General features: G+C 33.9%; 2 protein-coding genes and 1 non-coding gene across 10 annotated transcripts; all 3 read left to right on the forward strand.

The window, feature by feature from the left end:
* The first annotated feature begins 13,288 nt into the window (after positions 1-13,288).
* On the forward strand, positions 13,289-15,126 carry LOC122318007 (probable methyltransferase At1g29790). Its single transcript, XM_043135125.1, has one exon. The coding sequence runs from the start codon at positions 13,463-13,465 to the stop codon at positions 14,723-14,725; it is 1,263 nt and encodes a 420-aa protein (XP_042991059.1). The 5' UTR covers positions 13,289-13,462; the 3' UTR covers positions 14,726-15,126.
* A 2,902-nt stretch (positions 15,127-18,028) lies between these two features.
* Positions 18,029-23,368, forward strand: LOC122274723. 8 transcript variants are annotated; one of them, XR_006228317.1, is made up of 8 exons: positions 18,029-18,327; positions 19,702-19,853; positions 20,370-20,479; positions 20,597-20,682; positions 20,942-21,046; positions 21,149-21,284; positions 21,725-21,850; positions 23,301-23,368. XR_006228317.1 is itself a non-coding variant. In XM_043083731.1 (7 exons), the coding sequence occupies exons 1-6, from the start codon at positions 18,218-18,220 to the stop codon at positions 21,264-21,266; spliced, it is 681 nt and encodes a 226-aa protein (XP_042939665.1). In that variant the 5' UTR covers positions 18,029-18,217; the 3' UTR covers positions 21,267-21,284; positions 21,725-21,998. The 8 variants fall into 8 exon arrangements, 3 of the variants coding, with proteins under 3 accessions (XP_042939665.1, XP_042939666.1, XP_042939664.1); XR_006228318.1 differs by lacking the exon at positions 23,301-23,368 and adding an exon at positions 22,309-22,801; XR_006228319.1 differs by lacking the exon at positions 23,301-23,368 and adding an exon at positions 22,328-22,801.
* LOC122274884 lies at positions 18,994-19,057 on the forward strand. Its single transcript, XR_006228423.1, has one exon. It is a non-coding gene; the product is annotated as a small nucleolar RNA snoR101 (small nucleolar RNA).
* Positions 23,369-27,904: the final 4,536 nt, after the last annotated feature.

Raw genomic sequence — 27,904 nt, forward strand, 5'->3', positions numbered from 1 at the left:
TGTGTACCTCTGCTTTTTGCTCTTTTTTAACTAAAATTTTTTGAGGCCATTTTGACTCTTGAACAGTAATGGTGAAAAGTTTTCCAAGTTTGTTATGTTGACTGACTATAACAGATTGGCAAAAAATAACATATTCAGAAAAAATTCAAAACCCGTCGATGGAACAAATGAGCACAGCCAAGCCAAGTACATATGAGTATTGAAACCTATTTGGTAAACAATAACAGATTCCCCCACACAAAAGACAGCCAACATATAAAAACTCATGAACGCATACAGATTCAGTAAATATTTGTACTGTTTTGTGATACACATTATTAAAAATATGCTCCCGTGTGGTTCAGAGTATTGTGTTCTTGTGCAGGTTTATGTTTCTGCAAAATTTTTTTTATTGGTTTTAAATTCTTACTCTCAAAACCCATCCCAACCAAATCCAGCAAGACATTAAATCCATAGGAAAACCCATCCTATCATATTATTTAACACTCAAAGAGTCAAGACCCATCCCAACCAACTCCAGCGAGACAAAAAATAAACTAACAAGTAACAAGATCCAGCAACATCTCGCGGAACCAGTTTTCTGAGAGGCAATTTATAGGAAAAGGAAACGCACCCAACGGAACACACAACAGAACGGAACTATTGAGAGCTAGCTAATTCAGGGCCAAACACCCAGACTCGAGCATCAAATGCAGGATAAGCTTTGAAGAAAGATACGAGAAAACCCTGTATAATGATGGACAGACCAAAAAAAAGAGGGTTAATGAGCATACACTACAAGAGATATGATTTTTTGAGACAAAAAATTTTGTCTCAAAAAATGGAAATTTCGTCTCTAAAAGTTTTGGGAGACGAAAAAATTTCGTCTCTATTTTGTCTCAAAAAGGCTGTCTCAGAAAGTTTTCGGAGACGAAAATTTTCGTCTCTGAAAAGTATTTTTAGGGACGAAATTGGGCGGAACCGGTCGAAACCGTTCGAACGGGAAATTTTTTCTGAGACAAAAAAATGTCGTCTCAGAATCAAGTTCGAATGGGAATATTTTTGTTCGAACAACATGAAATGTTAATTCGAACCAATAACCATATCTGACCAAGTCCGTTCGAACAAAAAAGTTCGTAAGCGACTTTAGTTCGAAGAAAAATATTAACTGTTCGAACAAATAATCTATTTACAGAAATCTTCTGTTCGAACGGACTTTTAGAAATGAATTTATTCGAATGAGTATTTATTTGTTCGAACGAACGCAAGGATTGTATTTCCCGGTAAGTTCGAATGGGTATATTTTTGTTCGAATGGGAATTTATTGGTTCGAATGGATATGTTTTTGTTCGAATGTATGCAGAAATGGTAATTTACCATTCAAACGGCATTGATCAAACAAAATGAAATTGATACTAATACAAATTGTAATCTATATACATCAATTATTCAAATGTTTACAAACATCGTAAATATTAAAGGCTATTAAAAAAAACAAATGAATTATGATTGTGGTGGTGGTGGTGGTATAGGGTTTTGGGACATCATTAATTGAAATTGTTCAAACATTTTTTGGTTATTTAATTGTAGCCTCTCTTCTAATCTTGCTTCTAAATCTGCTGCTTGATCTAATCGGGTCAACAACTCTTTTTCCTTCGATCTCAATCGTTCTATCTCAAGTGCAGCTTCCTCTAATTTTTTAGTGTTGTCGTCATTCGATCTAGCTTTAGAAGATGATGAAGATGTTGAGGATGGCTTCACGCAACGTCCTAAGCCCCTCAAATATCCAGAACGTGATCCAAGAACTTGAGAAAAGATTTGAGCATCGTTGACAGATGATTCATCAGATGGATCCGCAACAGTGTCTTTAAGAGATATCATCTTGTCCTGGAAAAAGAAAAACATTAAAATTAGTATATGTAACAAAAATATGTTTAGACAATGAAATTAAATAAACTTAAACTTACATAATTTGCCTCTGCTTCAGGATTGCTCCAAACACCATCACGATTTTTATGTGCTTTAGCATACAATTGGGTCAGATCATAATCAGTAGGATTTTCTTCTTGTTGCAAAATGAAAATTAATATCATAATTTATACGAAAAAAGTGTATATATTAAGATTTATTGGAGACAATAAGAACTAACCATTTTTTTTTACAAGCGATGAAAAGATCGAGAACCCGCGTGATGGTGTATCGTTAAATTTGATCTATTTGTTTTGTTTACTGTACTCCGTTTCTAAAAAAAAGAATTATAATTTTTATTTAATACATCTATTATATATTATTAAAAAAAAAATAGTAGCGAAATTACCTGATAAGCAGGATCTTCAAACAGATCACAAACTTTCTCCCATTCGTTTGGTGGCATTGCTTGGAATGGATTTTGACGCGCCTCTGTCGTAGTACTGAACTTCTGGTAGTGTGCATGGCATCGACCTTTGTACCTCCGAAATGCATTCGACATGAGTTCTTCAATCGTTAGTCGATCCTCCCGCCGACCAAAATTTAATTCAAACTCGTCCTTCAAAGAATTATAAACAATTAGTATAATTTCAAACATTCGCATTTACATAAAAATGTTATACAAAGTAACTTATTACCAGACAACGATTTTTGATGTGGTCTTTCACATCTTGGGGAACTTTAGCCCAGGATGATGTAGCCATCGGTGCATACGTGCGAGTAAGTGTACCAACATAAGAAGCAAGCCAAGCTGCCGAATCCCCAGAGCCACCGGTGTGATCATCAGATATATCAACTTTAATTTTACCCACTTTCCTTACCTTTTCTATGCAGACACCCCTCGTAATGCCTCTAACTCGGCGCTGGTTTACAACAGCTATATATACAAATGGCTTAGAATATATTTTAATTAAATTAATCGTATTTGAAAGATATACATTGAAAAAATACCTTGTTCTGGTTCTGGTGACGGTGGCCCACCATTGTTGGCAGGTGAAGCACACGGGGATTCGCTAAGTGGTGGGGATGGCTCACGTGTTCTTTTGCGTTTAGGAGGCATATCTGTTTGAAATTATAATAAATTATTATTCGAACAAAATACATGAAATATTTTTATAAGAATTTTACCTACACGCATATCTGTTTGAAAATCATTCGGTATCAGTATTGCTGGACCAATCGCTCTCATCCTCAGTAGACACTTCAGTTGATTCATGTTCTTCCGACATGTCACCTTCAATTACTTCGGGTTGAACATCTTCTCTGCGCAATGGGACCATGTCATAATGGCTTAGATCAACAAATAGATTGATGCCTGATTCATTTTCTTGATATGCTTCTTCATCGTCTGGACTATCAACTTCTTCATGTGGTTTGTCTACCTCTGGAATATAATCATACACATTTCTTGGCGCAAATTTCTCGACTATTCTCCATGGATTTCCGAACTCCGGATCATCTAAATAAAAAACTTGATTTGCTTGGCATACGAGAACAAATGGGTCGTCCTCGTACCATTTGCGAGATGTATTGACACTTACAAAATATTCATCCTTACGCACTCCCAATCTAGGATTCGAGACATCCCACCAATTACATTTAAATAACCAGACCATATATCCCCCCACATACTTTAATGCTATGATATTCTCCACAATTCCATAAAAATCAATATTTTCATCCCCATGGCTTCCTTCGACAACAACCCCACAATTTTGAGTTTTCCTATATCATTCTCTGTCTGCTGTGTGAAATCTATATCCACGCACCAAACATCCTGAACATTGGATAGCCCGCTTAGACGGACCACATGCCAAAGCATATACTTCTGGTGAGATTTCACTTGAATGTTCATTATATTTCGATGCAACCTACATAAATAAATTTTATTCTACTTATATCAATATCATATATAAATATGATGACACCTACACATTAAATAAAGTTTAAAATACTTTCAAGCATAATTTTTTCCCGAATAATACCGTATGTTCAAACCATGAGGCAAATTCTTCTTCATGCGTCTTTTCTACGTCAGTTACACCATTCGTGCGAAGTAGTTGTATATGTTCGCTGCATATGTTAATGTGAGTTATTAATTTGTATAAATATATACTATATTATTAGAAATGCACTTAATACTACTACCAAATTAGATGATCATCACGAACCTCAAATACTGTTCAATTTCTTCACAATTATTTAAGACATACCATCGAGCTCTTTCAAACTCTCGCCCACATAGGTCATAGCCCCCTTGTGCACCTATAGGTCGTACTTTCTGGGAAAACACGGTAAATGCTGACGAAACTCCCATTTGTCCACCTTCATAATTTCGATCCGGTCTCGTAAATCTAGTATCAACCCCACGAAAATACATTGAACAAAATGTATGCCACTCATTATGAATATATGACTCTGCGATCGATCCTTCCGGACGAGCCTTATTCCCCACAGATCGCTTAAGTTTTCCCAAAAACCGTTCAATAGGATACATCCATCTATACTGAACGGGGCCAGCAACTAAAGTCTCACGAGAGAGATGCACAGCCAAATGAACCATTACATCAAAGAATGAAGGCAGGTACAAACTCTCCAATTTACACAATATCAATGCAATGTCAGCTTCCATTTTTAATAAGGCATCAACTTTCAACGTTCTACTGCAAATATTTCTGAAAAATCGCCCTAATTCTGTGATAGCTGTACGAACATCTGGAGTAAGCTTTCCGCGCACACCAACTGGCAACAATCGCTGTAAAAATATATGGCAGTCGTGACTTTTTAGACCAGTTATCTTCCAATCATGAGGTCGGACACATCTTGACATGTTCGAAGCATAACCATCGGGTAATTTGATTGTCATAAACCAATCACAGAATTTCTTTCTCTCATCACTTGAAAGTGTATACCATCCAATGGGCATATAAGCTGATGACCTAGTATCTTGCAAATGCAACTCTGATCTGATTCCCAACTCTTTCAAATCTTTACGAGAGTTGACTGTATCTTTTGTTTTTCCTTGTATTGACATCAGGGTACCCAAAATATTCTCACATATATTTTTTTCAATGTGCATTACGTCTAGATTGTGACGCAGTGTTAAGGTAGACCAGTATGGCAACTCAAAAAAAATACTTTTTTTGGTCCAATTCAATTCCACTGCTTGTCTTTTCCTCTTTCGGCATCTTGCATTCTTTCCAAATCTGTTGTCTGGGACATCTGCCAATTGAGTGAGAATATCACTGCCAGAATACTCTGGCGGTGATGACCTACGATCAACCGTTCCATCAAACATTACCCTATTGTTTCGCCATCTATGATCATGAGGTAGATATCGACGGTGTCCCATGAAACATAATTTCCGGCCATTCGCTAACCACTGAGACTGTGTATCTTTGTTACAAACAGGACAAGCCATTTTTCCCTTTGTGCTCCACCCAGACAAGCTCCCGTATGCCGGAAAATCATTAATTGTCCAAAGTACTGCAGCATGCATTTTGAATTCACGCGAAGAGGCCACATCATATGTATTGACACCCTGTTCCCACAACTCTTTCAACTCTTCCATCATTGGTTGCAAATATACATCTATTTCATTTCCTGGTGACCTTGGCCCTGGAATCAATAGAGTCATTATAAAATAAGGATCCTTCATACACTTCCATGGTGGCAAATTATAAGGCATTACTATGACAGGCCAAGTGCTATGAGAAGTGCTCATGTTGCCAAATGGATTAAACCCATCAGTTGCTAAACCAAGACGTACATTGCGAGGTTCTTCAGCAAACCATGGATACTCGTCATCAAATTTCTTCCATTGTAAGGAATCTGCAGGATGAGTGAGAAATTGATCATTTTGAACTCTTTCTGTGTGATGCCAAGTCATATCTTTCGCAGTCATCCGGGAAGTAAATAATCTTTGAAGTCGAGGAATAAGCGGAAAATGTCTTAGCACTTTCTGGGGTACATTACGCTTATCTGATGTCCATCTTGACTCAAGACACACCGGACATGATTCACATTCTGCATATTGCTTCCAGAAGAGAACACAATCATTCTTACATGCATGGATGATATTATAATCAAATCCTAACCCTCGCTTCAATTTCTTCGCTTCATAAAAATTTCGAGGTACTACGTTATCCTCTGGCAGAGCCTCTTTAAATAATTCAAGCAGCATATCGATAGCCTTTGCAGAAATACGACAAATAGACTTTATATGGAGCAACCTGACAGTGAATGACAACTTGCTATGACGGGTGCACCCTTCGTACAATTCTCGTTGTGCATCCTCCCACAATGATCCAAAGTCTTCATTTCCCCCAAATGACTGGGTAGATGTTCCTTCTCCAACCCTGGCACCAAATATGCCTGCGCCAAGATCTCCTAACATTTCAGTCATATCTTCTCCATTATCATAACCATCATCAGAAATATCAACATTTATGTCCTCCGTGTCGATCTCGTTACATTCATCCATCTGGTTGGTGTGACTGCCAAATCTAACTCCTTGGGGAAATGGTTCTCCATGTAAAACCCAATGTGAATATTTACCATCAATTCCATTTACGAATAAATGATCCTCCACAGCCGTCATATTATAAGAACTAAGGTTTTTGCACTTCTTACATGGGCATCTTATAAATCCTCGACTATCAACACTCCCACAAGCAAATTCTAAGAAAGACTTCACCCCTTGTGCATATTGCTTATAGTCTCGACCAAGTCTATCTCCCAACAACATCCAACTTTTGTCCATCTATAAAAGAAAACCATAATCATGGGATAAACACTATCATTCAACTATTACAATACATGTGTTTAATTACCCTGTACTTTTAAGGTAGTTGGTCCTATCCCATTCGAGAGACTATCATCTATATCGCATATATACTCAGTCTAGAACTCGTATGTTAGTAAAAATTTCGGCAGCATTTCCCTACAATTCTCCAAGTATGCTAGTCACGATAAGCCGTCGACCCTATTCAGGAGCTGAGAAGCTTATGAACTACATACTCGAAGAATGTAGAAAAATGCTAAACCAAAATTTAAATTGACTAACACAGGAGTTATAACTAAGTATATATGCCATATAGATGATAGAATCCCAAACTGTCCACTTTGGACAATTCAAGAGTTATACCCAAATATTCTTTAAGAGAATATTTGGCCACAACTCTCGAACGGGTCTAAGGTTTAACTACATGTAAAATAACTACAAAATCCAAACACTCAGTAGTAAACATAACAAGCATACATCACATGGGAAGATTACATTACAAGTATACATGATGGGCCATTAAAGATTTTGAAATATTTAATACTTGAGTACTTACTTATGTTCAAATATTTAATTATAATTTTTTAATTAAATATCTTATTATTATATTTGGAGTATTAAGCTATTTAATCAGTGTACTTAGATATAATTAATTATACATTATGTATTAATAATCTTATTACTTGAGTACTTAAATATCTTCACATATTTAATTATAATTTTTTAATTAAATATCTTATTATTATATTTGGAGTATTAATTAGTGTACTTAGATATAATTAATTATACATTATGTATTAATAATCTTATTACTTGAGTACTTAAATATCTTCACATATTTAATTATAATTTTTTAATTAAATATCTTATTATTATATTTGGAGTATTAAGCTATTTAATTAGTGTACTTAGATATAATTAATTATACATTATGTATTAATAATCTTATTACTTGAGTACTTACTTATGTTCAAATATTTAATTATAATTTTTTAATTAAATATCTTATTATTATATTTGGAATATTAAGCTATTTAATCAGTGTACTTAGATATAATTAATTATACATTATGTATTAATAATCTTATTACTTGAGTACTTAAATATCTTCACATATTTAATTATAATTTTTTAATTAAATATCTTATTATTATATTTGGAGTATTAAGCTATTTAATTAGTGTACTTAGATATAATTAATTATACATTATGTATTAATAATCTTATTACTTGAGTACTTAAATATCTTCACATATTTAATTATAATTTTTTAATTAAATATCTTATTATTATATTTGGAGTATTAAACTATTTAATTATCACTGCAAATAATAAGTATTTAATTCTGTGATACTGTTCGAACAAACACTCTATAAGTTCGAATGGAACACTGGTCGAGTTTTATTCCGTTCGAACAAATAAAAATTAATTCGAACGGTATTCAGAGCGTTCGAATTAAACCAACCCAGAAACCAGTCACGAAACAGAGCACAAAACTGATAAACAAAACACAATTTCTGCATTCATGATGCCATATTTCAATACAACAAACTCAAAACTATATGAATATATCTAAATATGATTATTAAACAACTTAGAAAACTAATAAAACTTACCTCTTGTACTAGCAATTCAAACTTTAGTCAATCCACAATACCTATATATTTACATAAAACACATTAAACTGTTGTTCTATCCCAACAAATAAATGCAAAAACTCTATAGATATTTGTAAACGAAAATCGGAATGAAAAATACAAAAAAACACAACTTACCTCTTGTCCTTCTCCTTTCTCTCTCAAGAATCTCTTCTCTCTCAACGCTTTCAAGCTCTCTCTCTCCACAACACTCTCTCACAGCCTCTGCCACGCTCTCTCTCCTTTTTTCAATCTTCAATCCGAGTGAAAATGAAGTGAAAGGATCGGATTAATAATATGTGCATTTCAGTTCGAACTAACTTTTAATCAGTTCGAACGCGAAAATCCAAATACCGCTAATTTTTCCCACAATTTTTTCCCGTTCGAATTAATATTTTTCCAGTTCGAACAGAAAAAGGAATATTCTCCAGCATATACTGATAACTTGGCGTGAATTTTCCCTCCAAACAAAAAAATATTCGTTCGAACATAAATTATCTCTATTCGAACTAACTGCATATTAGTTCGAACAGATAATTAGATAAATATATAACTATACACATAATACACCCAATATTATTATGTGTATATGTAAAAATTATATAGACTATATAATACTAAGTGTCACTAATATCATAATACTAAGTTTCTTATCAATCTATAATATTATGTATTTAAAATAGTATAATATTTTATTTACAATCACTAATAGTGTTATACTTATAAGTTAGTATCACTATAAGTATAATACTAAGTATCACTAATAGTATAATACTAAGTGATATTAAAGTATAGATACCATCAAAATATGAAAACTAATAATACTGTAATACTTTATAATATAGTCCAAGTACTTGGTTTATTATTAATATACAAACTAAATATATTAGAAATATGTTTTTTATACATATAATTAATGCAATGTTTTACTATATACTTACTATATTTACTTTATAATGCAATGCTTTAGACAATACTATTTTATACTCATCTAATCCATAATATATATACTATTACATATATATATACTAGATACTTACAATATATATAAGTAACTAGTATAAAACTCTATACTATTGATATATAGTTATCTAATATATATTATTATATATACTTGGAACTAAATTTTTTATTAGTACTAGTATACTCTGTATTATATACTATTATTACTAATACTTCTCAATTGTTTTACCTCTTGTACTTATATATATATATATATATATTTTTATGAACTATTATATAATTCATTCGAACTTATACCCTACTAATTCGAACTTATACCCTTTTAGTTCGAACTAATTATTCTTCCATTCGAACGAAATCACGTTATTTAAGCCGCGAACCAGTTTCCTTTCCGGATCATTTCGTTCCTCCTCTCATTCGAACTCTTCGATTCCTCCGCCGTTAGCAGCCACAACGCCGCCACCAACTCCGACCAACTCCTCAAATCTCCTAGAACAAGAGGTATGGGTTAAAGGTGCTTTATTTTCATTAGTTTTTTAGTTAGTTTTGGGGGGTTCGGATTTTGAATCAATCCGGCCCCATTTTGTTGTTTTGGGGGCAAATGACACAATTATAATCGGTAGAAATGATAGGGATTTACTCCTAAATCATTTCTACCGATTAAAATATTGGATTCCTTCATAAAAATGAATGTGTCGGTTCGGTTCTGAGTCGACTCAGCCATGTCTGTTTGGCTCAGGTCCGTTCGAATGAATATTAATTCCATTCGAATTGAATTCAAGTCCATTTGAATTAAATTTATGTTCATTCGAATGAGATATAATTTTATTCGAATGGATTTTAGGCTAATTCGAATGGCAGTATCTGAGGTCATTCGAATTAATTTTATGTTCATTCGAATGAATTTAAATTTCATTCGAATGAATATAATTTAATTCGAATGGAATTAAAGGCCCTTCGAATAAGCAGTTGTCAACCATGATAGCACAACATCATCATTCCTCTAATTAAATTTAATTAGATCACATATATCTTTTATACATCAACAGTATACTAATGGCAAGCAGCAGCGGAAGAAAACGTTCCAGACCCCAGACAGTAGAAAGTACCTCCACATCTCCTTCTCAGCCGGCCGCCAGGCCTATACTAGTTGAGCGGGAGATCATTCTAGGTGACTTCCGTAACCTCACTTGGGAGGGGCGGAGCATACATGACATCATCACCGATCGTGGATGGACCCCGATCTGTCGACAGAGTGGCACAGCATATCCTGAGATGGTCGGTGAGTTTTACCGTGCCATGGGTGAGCAGCCTGGTGATGCTCTATGCTATAACTTAGTGGTCCGGGGAGTGAGTATTATATTCTCTCCCCGCGTTATTGCTGAGTTTCTAGATTTGTGACGAGAGCCCGGTGCCTATCCTGCAACAGCAGCAACGAGAGCAGCTGCGAGATCAACGACTGCACCATCTGGAGAGGACACAACAGTCGCATCCTCATCGCCACTGCTGGATGTACAGACCGCAGAGCTGGATGCTAGCTCGGATGATAGCGAGAGCGGTGATGAGGTACCTGATGATGGTCTCACAGACGATCAGGTTCGTGACCTAGTGCGAGACCCTGAGGCTCCTCCATATGATGGCAGTAAAGTGATCCGACAGGCCGACTGTATAGCATTTTTCAGAATGCTTAATTTGATTGTTGTGTATAACATTGATCCGAAAAAACACAAGACTGATTTTGGGATCGAGCGGGCCAGATTTTTATTACGGTTAGCACAGGGAGAGCCGATTGATCTGGCATTATATTTCTTCCTCCGCATTCGCACAGAGTCACGCTATTCGGGTGGAGGTAGTCTACCATTTGCGCTTTTGATATCTAACCTCTTACTCCATTCAGGGGTTACAGTGACTTTGACTGAGCGGAGGTCGCCACAGATGGGGCCCGTTAACAAGATCACATTCAGTAAGAGCAAGGGTCACTTGTCGAAAACTCGTCCAGTCCTACAGGATCAGCCTCTGCCTACTGATCCAGCTTCTACTGCTGCTGCCCCTATTGAGAGACACCCTGCTGGGGCTACTCCAGATGAGGTACGAGCTATATTGGCGGACCACCGCGACATTTTATTGAGGGACTTCATTCAGCCCATGATGGAGAAGCTTAAAGACCTAGAAGGACGCTTGCAAACTTTACAGAAGGATTTTGATTTATATAATAAATAAATATTGTTAGTAATTTTTTTACTTTTTTATGTTGTATAGAACGTCTAACTCATTTTGGAATGTAATTATTAATGCAGTATAGTTTTTATTTTTAGTGTTTGCTAGCCTAGTCTTTATTGTTAATAACACATTTCTTCTCATTATACTTAGTGTTCACGATAATTGAAAAAATGACACTATCTTTAAATTAATATTTAGTTAACTAAAATATTTTTAAATTAATTACATAAAATTAATTATTTATGAATTTGTAAATATTTTAATTCATTGTAAATCATAATATATAATATATAGAACTTTTTATTTACTTTGGAAATGATAAAAAAATTAATAGAAAAAATATGTATTCTTACAATTTTAACAATATATCTTTTCAATTAAATAATACCGTTCGAACACGTTAATACTAATTCGAACAAATAATATTGCATTCGAATTAATTAATTTTCTGTTCGAATTAAATTTAATTAGTTCGAACGGTATAGATTTTTGGAGACGACTTAATTCGTCTCAGAATCTCAAGTTCGAACTAATTTGTTTTAGTTCGAACGGATTTATAAGGTTTTCCATGTTCTGAGACGAAATTAAAATTTCGTCTCAGAAAAGTACTTTTAGGGACGAAATTAATTTTGTCCCTAAGAAATTTCGTCCCTAAAAATTAAATTTCTTGTAGTGATACCCGATAAATATATGTATAGACTCCTGATTTTCCTTCAATTTAATCAAATATTTCTTTTTATTGCCAGAAATAATGAAAGGACAATGTTTTATTTGAGAGAGATAAGTAACAATATTATTTTTATTTGATAGAAGAGAGAGAGAAGAATAAAAAATATTCATTTGGTTATTTGGAGTGCTGGAATATTGTGGAATGCAAAAGAGTAATGATTGTATTCGTGCGTGTATATATATATATATATATATATAATATTTCTATCCTATCATATTATGTTATATTATTAAAAAATAATTCTTATTTAATTAGTTTTAATAATATGACATTTAAAAAAAAAAATTGTCTTTTTGTATCAACCCTATGAAGTCCTCCCCATATCTTTATCACTTTTCATGAAAGAATTAGGCCATCCATTCTCAAAACTACAAATATTTTTTTCATGAGAAATAAGTCCAAGTTTTCATTTTTTTTTTTTTTTTAGAATTTTTGGTCAGGAAGCTATTTACAATGTGAACAAACTGTGTGCTGTATGAATTCTGCTCTTTACAAATTTGCATTAAAATTCATTATTTTTTTAGAATAATAAGTGGTACAAGCCCTAAATAAACAAGCATACAAATCTTTTGTAAAAGGTTGGGTCCTTTAAAAAAGAATATGTTTTTATTTTTATTTTTAATATAAAGTCTACATTTAAAAAAAAAAAAGTCTATCGGAACCTGTACAAATATATATATATATATTTTTTGACAATGCTACATATAGTCGTAGAATTGTAAACGCTGCGCAATCGTTTTGAAAAAGAGTGGGGTTCACGATTAAAAAGTTAGTTTTTTTTATGTGGGTTCCATATTAATTTATTTTTTTTAAAACGACTATACGCCACTTGCACAACCAATGACAAATATCATTTCTGTATTTTTTTATAACATACGTTGCAGTTATAAAAGTATCAAAACGTTAGAAATATATAAATATATATATATATATATATATATATATATGTGTGTGTGTGTGTGTGTGTATATATATATATATGTATATTATTTATGATAACTGACTTTCAAGTGTTGGTGTGCGGCGGGGAGCTGATTGATTATTTACCTCAATCTCGTCTCGATAACATATGGCTTCTTCATTCGATCCTCTTCCACAAGCTCCACTTCACAAGTCTCACTCAATCGGAACCATCTCACTTTCTTCTCTCTTCGAGCCAAAACTAGAAGAACTAGAACCTTGATGGGGTCAGTATCTCTGAAAATCGGGGATGGAACATCAAGATTCAGAAGAGCAGCCATGTACTCTTCAGCAATCAACATTACCAAGTTCTTCTCTTTGCTCACCACCATTCTATTTGCTTTATACGCTTTCACATCCTCCCCAAAGGACCGCCAAAACCACCTACTTCACCACACTCGCAATAACATCTCTCTCATCTCGGAGCACGTCTCGCTGATCCTCAGAGAGATCGACTCCTCGAAGAAAAAGCTGGCCAAGATTGATAAAGAGCGTCTTGGCTACGAAAGCCTCGATCTTTCAAGACCTCACCTTGCAAACGAGCTCAAGCTTTTTCTCCAGCCTCGCCAGCTTCCAATGGGGAAAGACTCAAGAACTGGGATCACTGAAATGGTTGCTTCCGTGGGCCATTCCTGTGTGAAATCCGTGGACTTATTGTCTCGGTATATGGCTTACAAGGTCTCTGGGCCTTGCCCTGACGATTGGAGCGTTGCCCAGAAGCTAATTTTGCGCGGTTGTGAGCCTTTGCCCAGAAGAAGATGCTTTGCCAAGTCTGTTCCTAAGGTGGGTCTCGACCCTTTTCCCATTTCTCTCTGGAAACCTGTCGGTGATAAGAATGTTATCTGGAGTGGTCTTGAGTGTAAGAGTTTTGAGTGTTTGAACAGCAAGAAAATGAGTAGAGGTTGTGTTGGTTGTTTTGATTTGGTTGGTGGGTACGAGAATCAGAAGTTTGTCAAGTCTAGGGGCAAAAATGAGTTTCTAATTGATGATGTTTTAGCTTTGGGAAGTGGTGGGGTCAGAATTGGATTTGATATTGGTGGCGGGTCTGGGACCTTTGCTGCTAGAATGGCAGAGAGGAATGTGACTGTGATCACTAGCACCTTGAATATTGATGCCCCAATTAGCGAATTTATTGCTGCAAGAGGACTTTTCCCTCTATTCTTGAGTTTAGATCATCGTTTCCCTTTCTACGATAACACGTTTGATTTTGTTCACGTCGCTGGTGGATTGTATATGGGGGAAAGACCTGAGAAATTGGAGTTCCTTATGTTTGATATTGATCGCATTTTAAGGGCTGGCGGCTTGTTTTGGTTAGATAATTTTTGTTGTCCTAACAACGAGAAGAAAAGTGACTTGATAAGTTTGATTGAAAGGTTTACATATAAAAAGCTCAAATGGGTTGTGGGGGAGAAGGTAGACTCAGCTGGGTCAGGGAAAATAGAGGTTTATTTGTCTGCCGTTTTACAGAAGCCTGTGAGAGCATGACACTCAAGAGAGCTTCAATAGGAAATAACAGAAGGTAATATATTTATAATCCTTCTTCTTGCAAGCCGTTGTGAAGCCCAAGACAAGATTTGATTTGCAAGAAAAGTTTAAAATACAAATCAAATTCTCACATGTTAGCAGTGTAAAGCCCACACCGACTTGCAAGATATAATTTTACATATATTTTCCCATCTTTGTTCACACAGAATTTGTGCGAGTCCCTTGCTTTTAACATCCTCGTGATATTGATTCGGTAGCAGAATACGTGCATCTATTTTTTTCTCTTTTCCCAACTGTAAATCGGCAGTGAAGAATGATATGTAATGTAGTTGTAAGGCTGTTATATCCCTTACATCAATTGTTAGGAAATAAAAGAATCAGTGTTTTTTTGCTGCTGTTAAGGTATTTTATATTGACGTTTGAGTTTCAGCTTTAAACATGCTTCCTTCTCTACAATGTTTCTAATTGAATCAAGATACACCTTACTCAGCTCCATAACCACTTGTGATCTCAGCTGTGTATGGGTCAAACATTGGATGAGTTTCTTGAATCGATTCAATAGTGCGCACAAAGCCACCTTACCAGCTTCGTTTCCTCCATCCAGTCCTAATGCCACCCACAGCAGAGCATCCATTTGCAACCTTTCTTTAATCTGTTAATTGGGGTAAGCTCAGAAATTAATCAGAAAATTAGCCAATTGTGGTTCCTTAGTAATTTCGTTTGTAGGAGCTTACCCTGGTTTTTCATTATTTGAGAAGCCATTAGAATGGATCTGATTGCCAAAAAAAAACATAAGATATGTGCAACCATATGCATTGCACAATATATAAAGATATTAACACACAAGATTGTGACAATTGATACACAAGATACAAAGATATTAATTATTGGATCGTTGGGTAACTTCTTTTACCCTCAGGAAAATGACAGGCATATCGAAAAAGTGTACTTATTATTTGTTTCGATTGCTTTGTTTTTGTGTGTTTGAATTTTTTTAATATTGTATTTTTTTATTTCTTAGCATTTTAAAAAAAAATACATATAAAAAATTATTTAAAAAATAAAATACAAAAAAAATTACACTATCGTACCTTTTATCGGCGGCTCTAGAGCCACCCATTTGAAATTTCAGTATAGAAGTTTTTGCGTAGCAATATGCTGTATTTGTTAATACTTTAATTTGTACAAAAAGCCGGAATGGTACTTTTCGTGTTTATCTATGAAATAAATAATAATTAAGTATATAAAATTAAATAAAAATAAACATAGAGATTTACGTAATTTGGCACAAAAATCTATACTCACGGGTTGTTTGGGAGGCAAAATTTACTATAATTAGTGATTTTATAATCTTTCATGGTCTCAGATATCGTTAATACAATGGAATTTAGGTGTCAATAAGTCCTAGAGAGCCTGTGGAGAGATCTGGGGGAGGCATTATATGCAATCGAGTTTTTGCCCATCAGGTGTCCCTAGCAAGGTTTTAAAAACCGTTCCGTTCCGGTCGGAATGGCCGGAATTTTTCGTGCCGGAACAGTGACCGGAACCGGATAGGTGTCTATTCCGTTCCGGTCAATTCCGGCCGGAATTCCGGTATTCCGGCCGGAATAGTAATTCCGATCCCAAAAAAAAAAAAAAAAAAAACTCTCTTGTAAATAAGTTGAAAAATAATGAATAAAATTGTATTTTTAGAATTCAAATACCTCTTTCTGTGCACTAGAAATATTGTTACTTTTAATAATCTGTCTATTCTTTAATTTTTTTTCCTTTATTTTTGTGTCTTAACTCAAGTTTATAATTTTTTTCAATATATATTCATTTTATAAATCTTTAATTCTTCTATATATATACACATATACATATCACACACTTACATATATATGTATTTATTTTATTAATTGTTAGTTTATATATACATATAAATATTTATATATAATATATAATTAATCCCGAAACGTACCGGTACCGAAATATTCCGTTCCAGTACCTCGACCGGAATGGTTTCAGGAACGGATTTCAAAACTTTGGTCCCTAGCCCTTGGAGAGTTTCTTCCTTATATTAAGGTCTATTTTTTTTCTTGGAGTGATAAAGTCTAACTTGTCTTATAAAACATTTTTTTTTTTAGAATCTGAGTCAATTTCTTCTACTTATCTCTTCCTTATCTTATCTCTTGACTTTATCTATTCTTTTATTATTAGTCATAGGTTTTCAAATGACTGGAACCAGTCAATTTAGTCGCTAACAATAGTGAATATTGTAATGGGAAGTTGTGTGTGGATGATTGCAATCAAGTATTGAGACAATTGCATTGCATTCTGGTTGCAATTTTGAGAGAGATGAATCTAACACGAGAATAATGCGGGTTGTTTTGTAAGGAAGCTTTACACCACACGTTTTTATTTAATTAATATGTAATTTATTATTTTTATTTTTTATTTAAGCACACATATTTAAACATTAAAATAGAATAATAAAAATAACAAATCAAATATTAATTATGTAAAACTGTGTAGTATGAGATTTCTATTTATAATTTCTCTATTTAATGCCGTGGGTTCACATTCTATATTTATCTTTTCTGAATGGTATAAAATGTTTGGATCAGGAGGAAAAATAAATAAATAAATAACCCTCAATATTTTTGTTTTGTTTTTCTTCCGTTTCCCCTCCGTGATCATTATAGATGATCTTTGTTGATATGAGATCACAATAATGACATGTGGGCAAAAATCATAAACAAAACTGCCAATGTAGTGCAAGATTACACTATTATCATAATAACATTACATAAAATACATCCCTATCCTCTTTCTCTCATATTTTAAAGAATAATACTAAGTATAATTATAGAATATATAAGTACCGTATAGTCATTTAAAAAAAAAAATTATTATTAAAAAATTAATTTATTTTTATATAAATTTTATATTTATTATTATTTTTGAATAATTATACAACACTTATATATTTACAACTGTAAATAATAATATGGTTTCTCTCTTTTAAAACATGAATCTAACTATAATTTATGCCTTTTGTCTTCTAGAAATTTGGATTTTATAAAACTCATAAATTAGGAGAGAACCAGAGACACGTAAATTGGGTCTTCTTCTAATATTTTATGGAGCGTGTAATGTTTTCCAGAAAAGTTTATACGGAAAATAATAAATATTATTATATGTAAATTTTTTTTTAAAATTTTAGATAATAAAAAAATGAGATATTTTATCATTTTGGGATAATCCAATCAAAATTATTTGGTGGAAAATAAATACAAGCTCAGCCTATACAAATTCAAGCCCCTTGCCTCTTTCTTGCTATATAAAGCCCAAGTCCCACGAAAACCCTAACCCCATTGAAAACTATGTCAAGCATCGTGGCCGTAAAAGCGTCTGTTTTTACTTATCTGACAGTAAAACCCTCTCAATTGCTTAGGGTTTATAGCTCTGCGAAATGAAACCCTAGTCCCTAATAGTAATTGGAACCCGTCAATGGAGGGGTTGAAGGTATCAGATGCCAATTTGGTTGCTTACGTGAACCCATCGAAGAGTACCAAGGTTCCCCAAGCTGTCCTACGCGAGCTCAGCTCTCTGCTTTTCAAGTACTCTTCGTTACCAATCTGTGTTTTTCGATTTTTTGGGGCTTGATGATTTTTAATTTTTATGCTGTTGTTTATGAGAGATTGGTGTCCATGTTATTGGAGTGTGTATGAATGAGCTTTTATTCTGTCTTAGATTTATTACTTGCGGAGTTAAATTTTGTTCGGGGCGGGCGTTGATGTGCTATTGTTTGATTGACGAGAAAACTTGAGAAAATAACTAAGATGGCGAATATGCTGTGAGTCTAAATGGTTATGCTTTGAATACTGATAGCTTTGGTATTGTCTTGCTCTTATTCATGGCTATTTATCGGATATTTCAGTTAGGCATTTGCATCGAGTATTATTGGATGCATTCCCATACAAACCATCCCACCACATATCTTCATCTAACACCTCTCCTTATACCCCCATGAGCTGTAATCTCCATTTTTATAAAATTTGTTATCTCGATCATTAAACAAACAAAAAAATAAATAAATAAAAGAGCTAGGCGCCTGCCTACAATGCTTGATAACTTCCTTATTTTTGTATACACTGTTAACTTTGTTATTGATTATGCAACTATAATGCTTTTACCCTACTGACATATATTAATAGTGATGTTTAACTCTTCATGCTTATAATCCTTCCGATTTTTATTTTTGGTGCAAATTCAGTGCACATGATGGCTTACACTTGATCTCTGAACTTCAGGTAAGTTCATATGTTGACAAGTACACATGCTGATGCACTCTCTTTGCACCCTTTGTCTCAAACTCATGAATGGTTAATGGGCACTGATATCCCAATTTTTAAGATTATTGCACTCGATCACCTTGCATGCTCACTAGTTGGTTAAGTTTCTATGTTATACATTTGTCTCAAAATCACGAATGGTTAATGTGCACTGATATCTCATTTTTAATATTACTGGACTCGATCACCTTGCATGCTCACTAGTTGGTTAAGTTTCTATGTTATACATTTGAGTAACCATGGAAGGGTTTTTATCCTAATATGCCAACTCTATGAATGGAAGGTCTTTAGCATATGCAGCAAGCCCTACCACTTTTATTATTATTGATTGACCATGATGTTGCTTGTTACACTCCCGCCAGCAAGAGGATATGGCATAACTTGCATCGTGTGGCACTATTTGTGTTATTTTTCATAGTTGAAAGTGCATTTCTGCTGTTTTAAATTACTTATCAAAAAGTTTCTGCGGTTATAAATATTGTAGCATTAAGCACTCTGGGCTTTTTTAGGGGGATGGTAGAGAGTGTGAGACATCTGTGTCCAATTTGAATTTGAATCTTAATCGTTTGAAATCTACAAGATGGAGTAAGTCTGCTTGGGATGATGTGCTTATGTGGGCATTTTGGTTTTTGATTGCAGGTTCAATGAAACTTTTGATGGTGTGGTATTAGCATATGACGTCCAAATTCAAGATAAAGTTGCAAAGATTCTTCCTGGACTTCACCCTTATTTTTGTGTGAGACTAAAAGCAAAGCTGTTACTTTTTTCTCCGAAGCCAAACATGCTTTTAGGTAGCTTTTCAATGACCATTCTGATTATTCACCAGATGGTGTATTTTCCTTGTCCTTTTTATTTTTATTTTTATTCTTTTTGTTATGTGTAATACCAGATTTTTTTCTAGGAAGGAAGCAGATGTAGACTTCATTTAAGATTTTGATAGGATCAGGAGGATCCCTAAACCTAATCCTAAATATAAGGAGTAATGAATGATGATCAGGAGTAATTATCAATTGGGATGGTTGGTAGTATTTATGATAAATGAAACAATGGGCTATAGTTTAGGCATAATTATATGCTGTGATATAGGATTACCATAGGGAAGGATAGCAGGTTTCCTGTCAAAGATGTCAAGAATCATCTTTAATCCTTTGTATGTCGGTGTGTTCCTACCCCAAGTGGAACAAAGCCTGCAATCAACTTTTTCAGCTTCTTTTTTTTTCCTTGATCTTATAACTTTCATAGACTAGGGCCCATCAGATTTCATGACTATGTACTGTATGGTTGACTCTCATATTTTTCACTTGCAGAAGGGAAGGTTGTGAAGCTTACTCAAACATCCATCCATGTCATTGTTCTTGGTTTTTCATCTGCTGTCATGACAGATGAAGACATTCGGGAAGAATTTATATATAAAACCGTAAGTGGATCTTCACCATCACATTTCATAGTTCACATCCTTTTCCTTTTGTGTTTGTAACACATCTATGTGGTTGAGATGTTGATTTTGTTTTATGATATGTGGAGTTTGTCCTAGAAACACGGTGAGGAACAATATGCTAGCAGATTTCACAAGCGACATGTGATAAAGGTTGGAACCATGATACGCTTTTCAGTCAAGAGGTACACATTTTTAATTACATTTGGTATTTAGCTGGTCACTGCCACACAAAGAATTGCATATATGTTTATCCTTTTATTGACTGAAGTATGGCATGCTCCTCCACCATCCCCCCCCCCCCCCCCCCCTCTCTCTCTCTCTCTCTCTCTCTCTCTCTCTCATACCAAGGAATTTTACATAAATTTGTTACTGATTGTATGTGAAAAGCGTCCTTTTTGATATATTGGTCACTTGATTCGCATCAGTGGTTCATATTTGCAGTTTTGATGAGGAAATACTGCACATTTCTGGGTCTCTGGTTCCAAGAAACACGGGAAGCATTGGCTGGTTGGCTAAACATATGGAAGATGTTTCACGTATTGACAGGTTTTTTAACTGGACTTTGATTTCAACATCTCAAAAGTTTTTTTAATATTTGAATCTTAAAAGGCTCTGGTGTGCGCTACAGTAATTTTGAACATTTTATAGGAGTACAAAGAGGGGAAGAGAAAGTGAGGCAGAATCGGTAATTGTAGAGCACAGTGAAGCATATTCTTTGCACAGTGACCAAATCAGGACGTCAAAGAAACGCAAAATTAAAGACTGAGTCTTAAAGAAGTGTAAGGTGTTCTCTTGTTCTGATGTAATTGTGGGAAGCAATTTTTATTTTCTTGTAATAGTTCAACATTTTTGTGGCATCGATAGTTTATTTATTGCATTGAATTTTGTTTTTTGTTTTTTTTTTTTTTTTATAATTTGAGTCTAATGATTGTTCTTCACCCCCCATTAAGCTTACAATTTCACCATATCATTCTCTCCATTGGATTGAAAAAGGGTCGTTCCATAACAGTTGATGCAGGAGGATACTGACATTCAGTATACAACTTTTTGAACCTACGTTTTTTCACTTTGTTTTTTGTTGCCATTTCTTTTTGTCGTTCGGTTTTTTTTTCCCATTATTATTTACAGTTAACAACGTGTGATTTCTTTTTTTAAATAAAACCCATGAAGATTAAAACGACAAAATAGCCGGGAAGGTGTAACCAAAGCGAAATGAATATGCAGGATCCATGCCCCGATTGGGTGAAGAGAAATAAGTGGGCATCGAGGTTTACAGCCATAAGAGGTCAACTCGACCAAAATATATACCATCTTCAAAGCCCAAAGTTCTACCTCGAACCCAGAGCTCAGGTACACTTTTTCTGTTCAAAAGCAGAACCCAAGAGCCCAAATCTTATTATATCAGGATTTCCCTCCCTATCTGACCCAAACAAACTTTTACTGTTCGGAATCTCGGATACATTTAAACAGCCAATATGGAGGATTCTAATGTCTTCAATGTTGGAATCTATTTTCTTTTTGTGTTTTTCCTAGTTTTTTGTTTTAGTATTTTAGTAATTATTTAATATTTTTTCAATAGCTAAAGTTCTTAAAACATGATTGTGTAAAAGGCTGTAATAAGGGTTATATGTGTATAATTTTCTATCAAGATTTCCCTCCCTATGGCGTAGCATTCAACGAATAGGATTCTATATCTATTCTAGTTTTGGATTTTTTTATTTCAACAAATTTCTTTCTTATTTTTAGTATATGTGATATTTATGAAGGGGCTTTTGTATCAAATTTTATATCTTACAATTTTTAGATAGTTTGGTGGGATATTGACAGAATTCAAAGATTGGAAAAACAAAAAACAAAAAGAAATACCAGTTGGCTGACGGTATGAGGAAATTTCGTCTATTCTTGCTTTTATTCTATGCATACCAGACCTAGATTGGACAGACGTCAAAAACCCGTGACTCAGTGTTGGTTCATCAATCAATTTTTCAGGGGGATTTGAGGAGTGTAAAGTACATTTCATGTAAACCATTATGTACTTGTCATAGCCATCGCATGCAGTTGTAAATAAATAAATAAATAAAGAAAGTGGAAGACAGATCTATATATATATATAATGTGTATGAGTATTGGAGGAATATTTTGTAAATGACGATGAGGTACGGGGTTTCTATCAGAACCCACCCCCATGATAGTTGTAGCCTTCTCTCATCTTGTTTGAATGTTTGTTCAAAGGTTATTTTTATGAGTTTTTGAGGTGAAATAGAGGAGTGGGAAAGATATGCTTTTCAGTTTGGTGAATTATGATATGATTCTGCTTCTCGTCAACCTTCCCATGTTACCTAACTATTATTTTTAGCAAGAATAAAAGGTTGTCTCCACTGAGTTTGCCGTACCTTTAAAAAAAAAAAAAAGACTCAGTTTGCCGTATAATCCGGCATTCTAAGCTGCCCCCATACCGTAATTGCATCTTTGATTGGTGGTATCCGAAACCTTTCTTCTTCTTCTTCTTCTTCTCTTTTCACTTGATGAGTGATGGGGGCCAAGTATGGGTTTTTTTTTTTTTTAAGAGAAATACTTTAGTCATAAAAGATTACATAAAAGTAAATTACAAACTAATGTGGATTGATTTGATAAGTCATACTATAAAATTATTTTTATTGTAAAGTAGATCTAACGGATCCTATAAAGTTAAGTTAGTTTGTGAGTTTATTTTTGTGTAAATTCTTTGTATTTGTAGTAGTTTATATATATATATATAAATTTGAAATGATTAAAAGAGTAAGGGTGTGGAGTCTTACAGATACTTCGATTCAAATGTCGCATCAGTGCAATGGAAAAAAAAGAAGTGACAATGGAGTCAAATTAAGGGTATAGTTTAAAGTTTTCTTCAATAATCAAGTACAAAAAGGATGTTGTCGTTTAGACTGTTAATATAACGAATGAAAGTTGTTTGTTGTAGAGAAAATAGCAGCCACAGTAGGAAAATCTGCAGCAGACTATATGGCGGGGAAAACGAATTAGGCTTCCTCATCCTCAAACATGAAAGCATGAGCTCTCAATTTTGTGAAAAATAGTAACATTGAGGGATGATGCTAAACAGAATGAGCGCTCTTCAAAGGCCTGTAAGAATGGTTGCATAGTTTTATCAACGCATGGATCCCGCGTGCCTGAAAGATGGAGAAGTGATGGGAGATCGGCACCCAAAGAACACGGATAATGATACACTTACAGCTATTTTACAATTAGTTTACAATTTATTTTAAATCAACCAATATAATTGTTACACTTCATTAAAAGATAATTTCAGTATTACGTAACTACCATTCATTTTAAATAGTGGTAAACTAGTCGTAGACTAATGGTAAATTTATCATTTTCCTATTATTTATTAGTTATTACCCTCCACTTTACAAATCTCTGAGCATGCGAACAATAAAAGATTAGCTAGCAATCATCCAAGATTCTTCTTCTTCTTTTTTTGGTTGTTTGTTGGGTATTGGGAGGAGCGTTCTCTTATTGGGTGGTTGGAATCGTATCGAGGCTTTAAATTCGATCTCCATTTCAAAACAAATAACTAAATTAGAGATTGGAAGACGAAAATATTCGGCAAAACTCTGCGTATAGAATATCAAAAGTTCTATGTGCAGTTAATTTTATGTATTTTTTACATATTCTATTAATAATTGATTGCATCACTTTTTTTTTACTATAAAATAATTGTTTTGACCAATCACATTAGTGAAATGTACAAAGATTATGCAAAAGTGATTGTATATAACAAAACTCATATAATATAGATATTTAAACCAAGATACACCTGCCAATATCTAATAAAATACACCTGAAATAGTCTACTATATGACTTAGGATTTGATGGATCTGGATTCCTTAAGAACTTAGGGCAAAAAGTGAGAAAAATATAGACACATAAAGTAAGTATCGCACCATTTAAATGCTCAATATATGATGTGGGATTTAATTTATGTGTCTATTTCTCATACTCTAAATTGAATCCGAATCTAAATTTGCTCTTCAAATCATAATAGTCGATGCGAATAAACACTTCAAAAACCTAAAGATAACTGCAAGTTACGCTAATAACTATTAACGATTCACTTTGATTAAACAAATGAACAGTACTTACCTAGACATAAACAACCGAAAGGAATGATTAAACACTAGACATGCCCAATACCACCACCCACCAAGACAACATTTCTTGATCTTTCATTACCATACTTGAATTCCTTATGCTCATCATCGAGAGGTTACAGGTAGTGTGAGAAACTAAGAGGGAGAGAAAATTAAATATGCTAACAATATTATAAAATTGTACCAAAAACTTGTTTGAAGTAATTGTATTTTAGAATCTGTGGGCTTTGTAGTTGTAGCAATCAAGTGTATAAATGTATTTTTTATGGGGGGTTAAGGTTATTCTCTGCACCGTCCAAATTATGTCTGAAAAAGGTAGAACAGGCAAAAGCTTCTTTTGTATGTGGGCGTGCGTTACACATCATAACTAATAACAAAAGAGCTCCAAAGTGGTCTGTCTAGCAAGCTTGCTTGCTACCTTGTATTTGTTCATCTAAATTAAATAAATATTACGTAAAGAGGGTGGTTTAACTTCGTCTTTATTCATAAGGGTCGGTTGTTTTGTTGGGACAAAAACAGTTGGCTGGATGTTCCGGATTGTACGTTCTAGTGCACCCCATCTGTACTGTCTTTCATCTCCTTTTACGACCTGGCTCAAATACAATAACGTAAAGGGTACGGCTACTTATAATGTGGCCGAATGAATTCTTATTGCTACTTAAAAAAATTAGAACATTGAGTTGGAGTGGATCCAATTTGAGGTTGAAATTGAGAGTCTCAATCCAACTTTGAGTTTAATCAAAATTAGAATTCAAGACTTTAAAAGTAATTGTATAATATTTATACATTTACGACGGTATATATCATTTCTTATTTAATATTAATGATCATTAGTTTTCAGCAACAGAAACTGAGAAAGCAGACAAATTACAGCTTGCGTTGATCTATAAGAACCACAGCCACGGTGTGACAGTATCTAGAGGCTGTGCGTGGGTGAGATAAAAATCCAAAGCAATTAGGCAGATAAGACATCTCTTTTGTCAAAAACAAACATTTCTAGTACTTAATCATGGGTGATTTAACATAAGCATCCGAACTTGTCCCACCCACCCACCCACCCAGCTTGGGAATATAATTAATTGTACTCTTATTCGTCTAGCACCAAGATTGTCGGGCTTAATCCAAGTTTAATTAGGATGGCAAGGGATAATGAGATTCCCCCAAAAACAAACATCACAGCAAACTTCCAATAATTTTTTTTTTTTTTCTTCTTTTTGGGTTTGGCTAAAACTATGTAGATCACACGTCCTCCTTACACATTCCGCATTAATAAAGACCCTTGCTTTCCTAACTTCTTTGCCCTTTTTCATTTATGTAATCTATTGATCACTATCAAAAGTACCTTAAAGGCAACATAAAGGATAAAGGATATGCACGTCACCTTCAACAGAAAGTTGTTATTATAAAGAAAAATGATTTATCCCGTCCCTAGAGTATAAGTTTCGTAATTTTTTTTTAAATGAATAAATTTAAGATTTATATAAAAAAAAAATTATTTTTTAATAATAAATTCTATTTTTTTAATAAGAGTGTACGATGATTATATGTTTTAAACTGTATCTAATATTATTCATTTATAAATTTAATTAAATACATTATTTTTTAGTCAATTATAATTATAAAAATATATTTAAAACATAATATTTTTTTACACTTAGATATGAAAGATTTTCATATAATGAATGAACGAATTTGTAAACAGTTATTTTTAGTTAAATTAGAAACTCGACCAATCAAAACTCAAAGGCATTAAGTTTACAATCCTGATGATCAGGATAAATACAATTACATGTTTTTAAATGTTTTTAGATAATCATTTAAGATGATAAAAATGATTGGAACATGTGGTACGCCTGCTTCTCACCAGGACTTAGATAATTACTAGGCGTGCAATTTAGGTAGTAGGTTCACGATCGAACGGTCAATAAGAGATGTTGGGCCGGAACACCTGAATGTTGATGATAAGAACAGAGCTGAATTTGTGTGTGAATGGAGGATTGCCACCAAGGTGCCCGTACGAGGCGTAGACTCGCGACCGGCCGTGGGGCTCGGGACACAGTACAGTACAACTAAGCAGCTACGATCACGGACGGTCTTTTTTCAGAGGAAAAGTTTTCCAAGTAGCATTAATATGACTCAACCCAAAGGGCAGAACCCCTCCGTAAATGGTCCCCAACTTGATGAAAGATGATGCCATGTCAGCACATGGCAGTGACTTAGGATATACCAACGTTCCTAGAGAACCGCGCTGAAATGAAGCCTGCATATGGGATGCCGCCACATCATAAAAAGAGTGGGACCTAAATAGAAACAAGGAACATGAAAATTAAATTGAAACCGGGCAAAAAAAAACAAAGCAAATTAACGTACGTAACATGATTAGTTAATGGGGGATGTTATAGATAGATCTCTGTTGCCCAAATTGAGGTTTTCGATTGCTGTTCACATTGTGTTTGGAGATGCATGAACGATGAAAATAAATGCCATGCTCCTTAAATCCTAACAAGTAGGGTATGACCTTTATAAATTAGACATTTTAAAGGGGATGTATCGTACCGAAGCACATCATGCACGTGGACCCTTGGATTTCTATTGGGGACCCCACCATCTTGACCTTATTTTTTAAGAAAAAATGATACACATAATTTTTTTTACAATTTTTTATGTAAGTATTATTTAAATTGAAAGTATTCTTATAAAATGATGTAATTTTTATTTTACATAAATATATTTTATTTAAAATAAAATCGTGAAAAGAATTATATGTATATTATTATTCCTTTTATAGAGATAAAATGTTAAGACAGAAGAGAAATTTGTTTAGATTGTAAGACGAGATGAAATAATTTTAATTTAAAGATAAAAGTTAAATAAAAATTATTATAATATTATTTTTTAATATTATTACTATTTAAAAATTTAAAAAAATTGAATTAAAATTTAAAAAAATTAAATTATTTATTATATTTTATATAAAAATTTTAAAAAATATAATAATAAAATGAAATGAGGTACAGTTTAAATCCAAACGAGACAGTCTCGATGTTTGTTTGCGGGGGGATAATTATAAAGAAATGGGAAAGGGGTGGGGGCATCCTTGGACCTTTGCACATAGGAGACATGATCAGATTTGGAGAATGCAGAGTGGTTGTGTTTGAGGTGTAGAGTAGACTGTAGCGGAGAGCATCTTGGATGGCCTAAACTAAAGGTAGTTTGGAGAAACTTTTTATCTTCCGACTACCCATGTGCATG

Source organism: Carya illinoinensis, chromosome 8 (assembly GCF_018687715.1).
Source record: "Carya illinoinensis cultivar Pawnee chromosome 8, C.illinoinensisPawnee_v1, whole genome shotgun sequence".
In the NCBI taxonomy this organism is placed as follows: domain Eukaryota; kingdom Viridiplantae; phylum Streptophyta; class Magnoliopsida; order Fagales; family Juglandaceae; genus Carya; species Carya illinoinensis.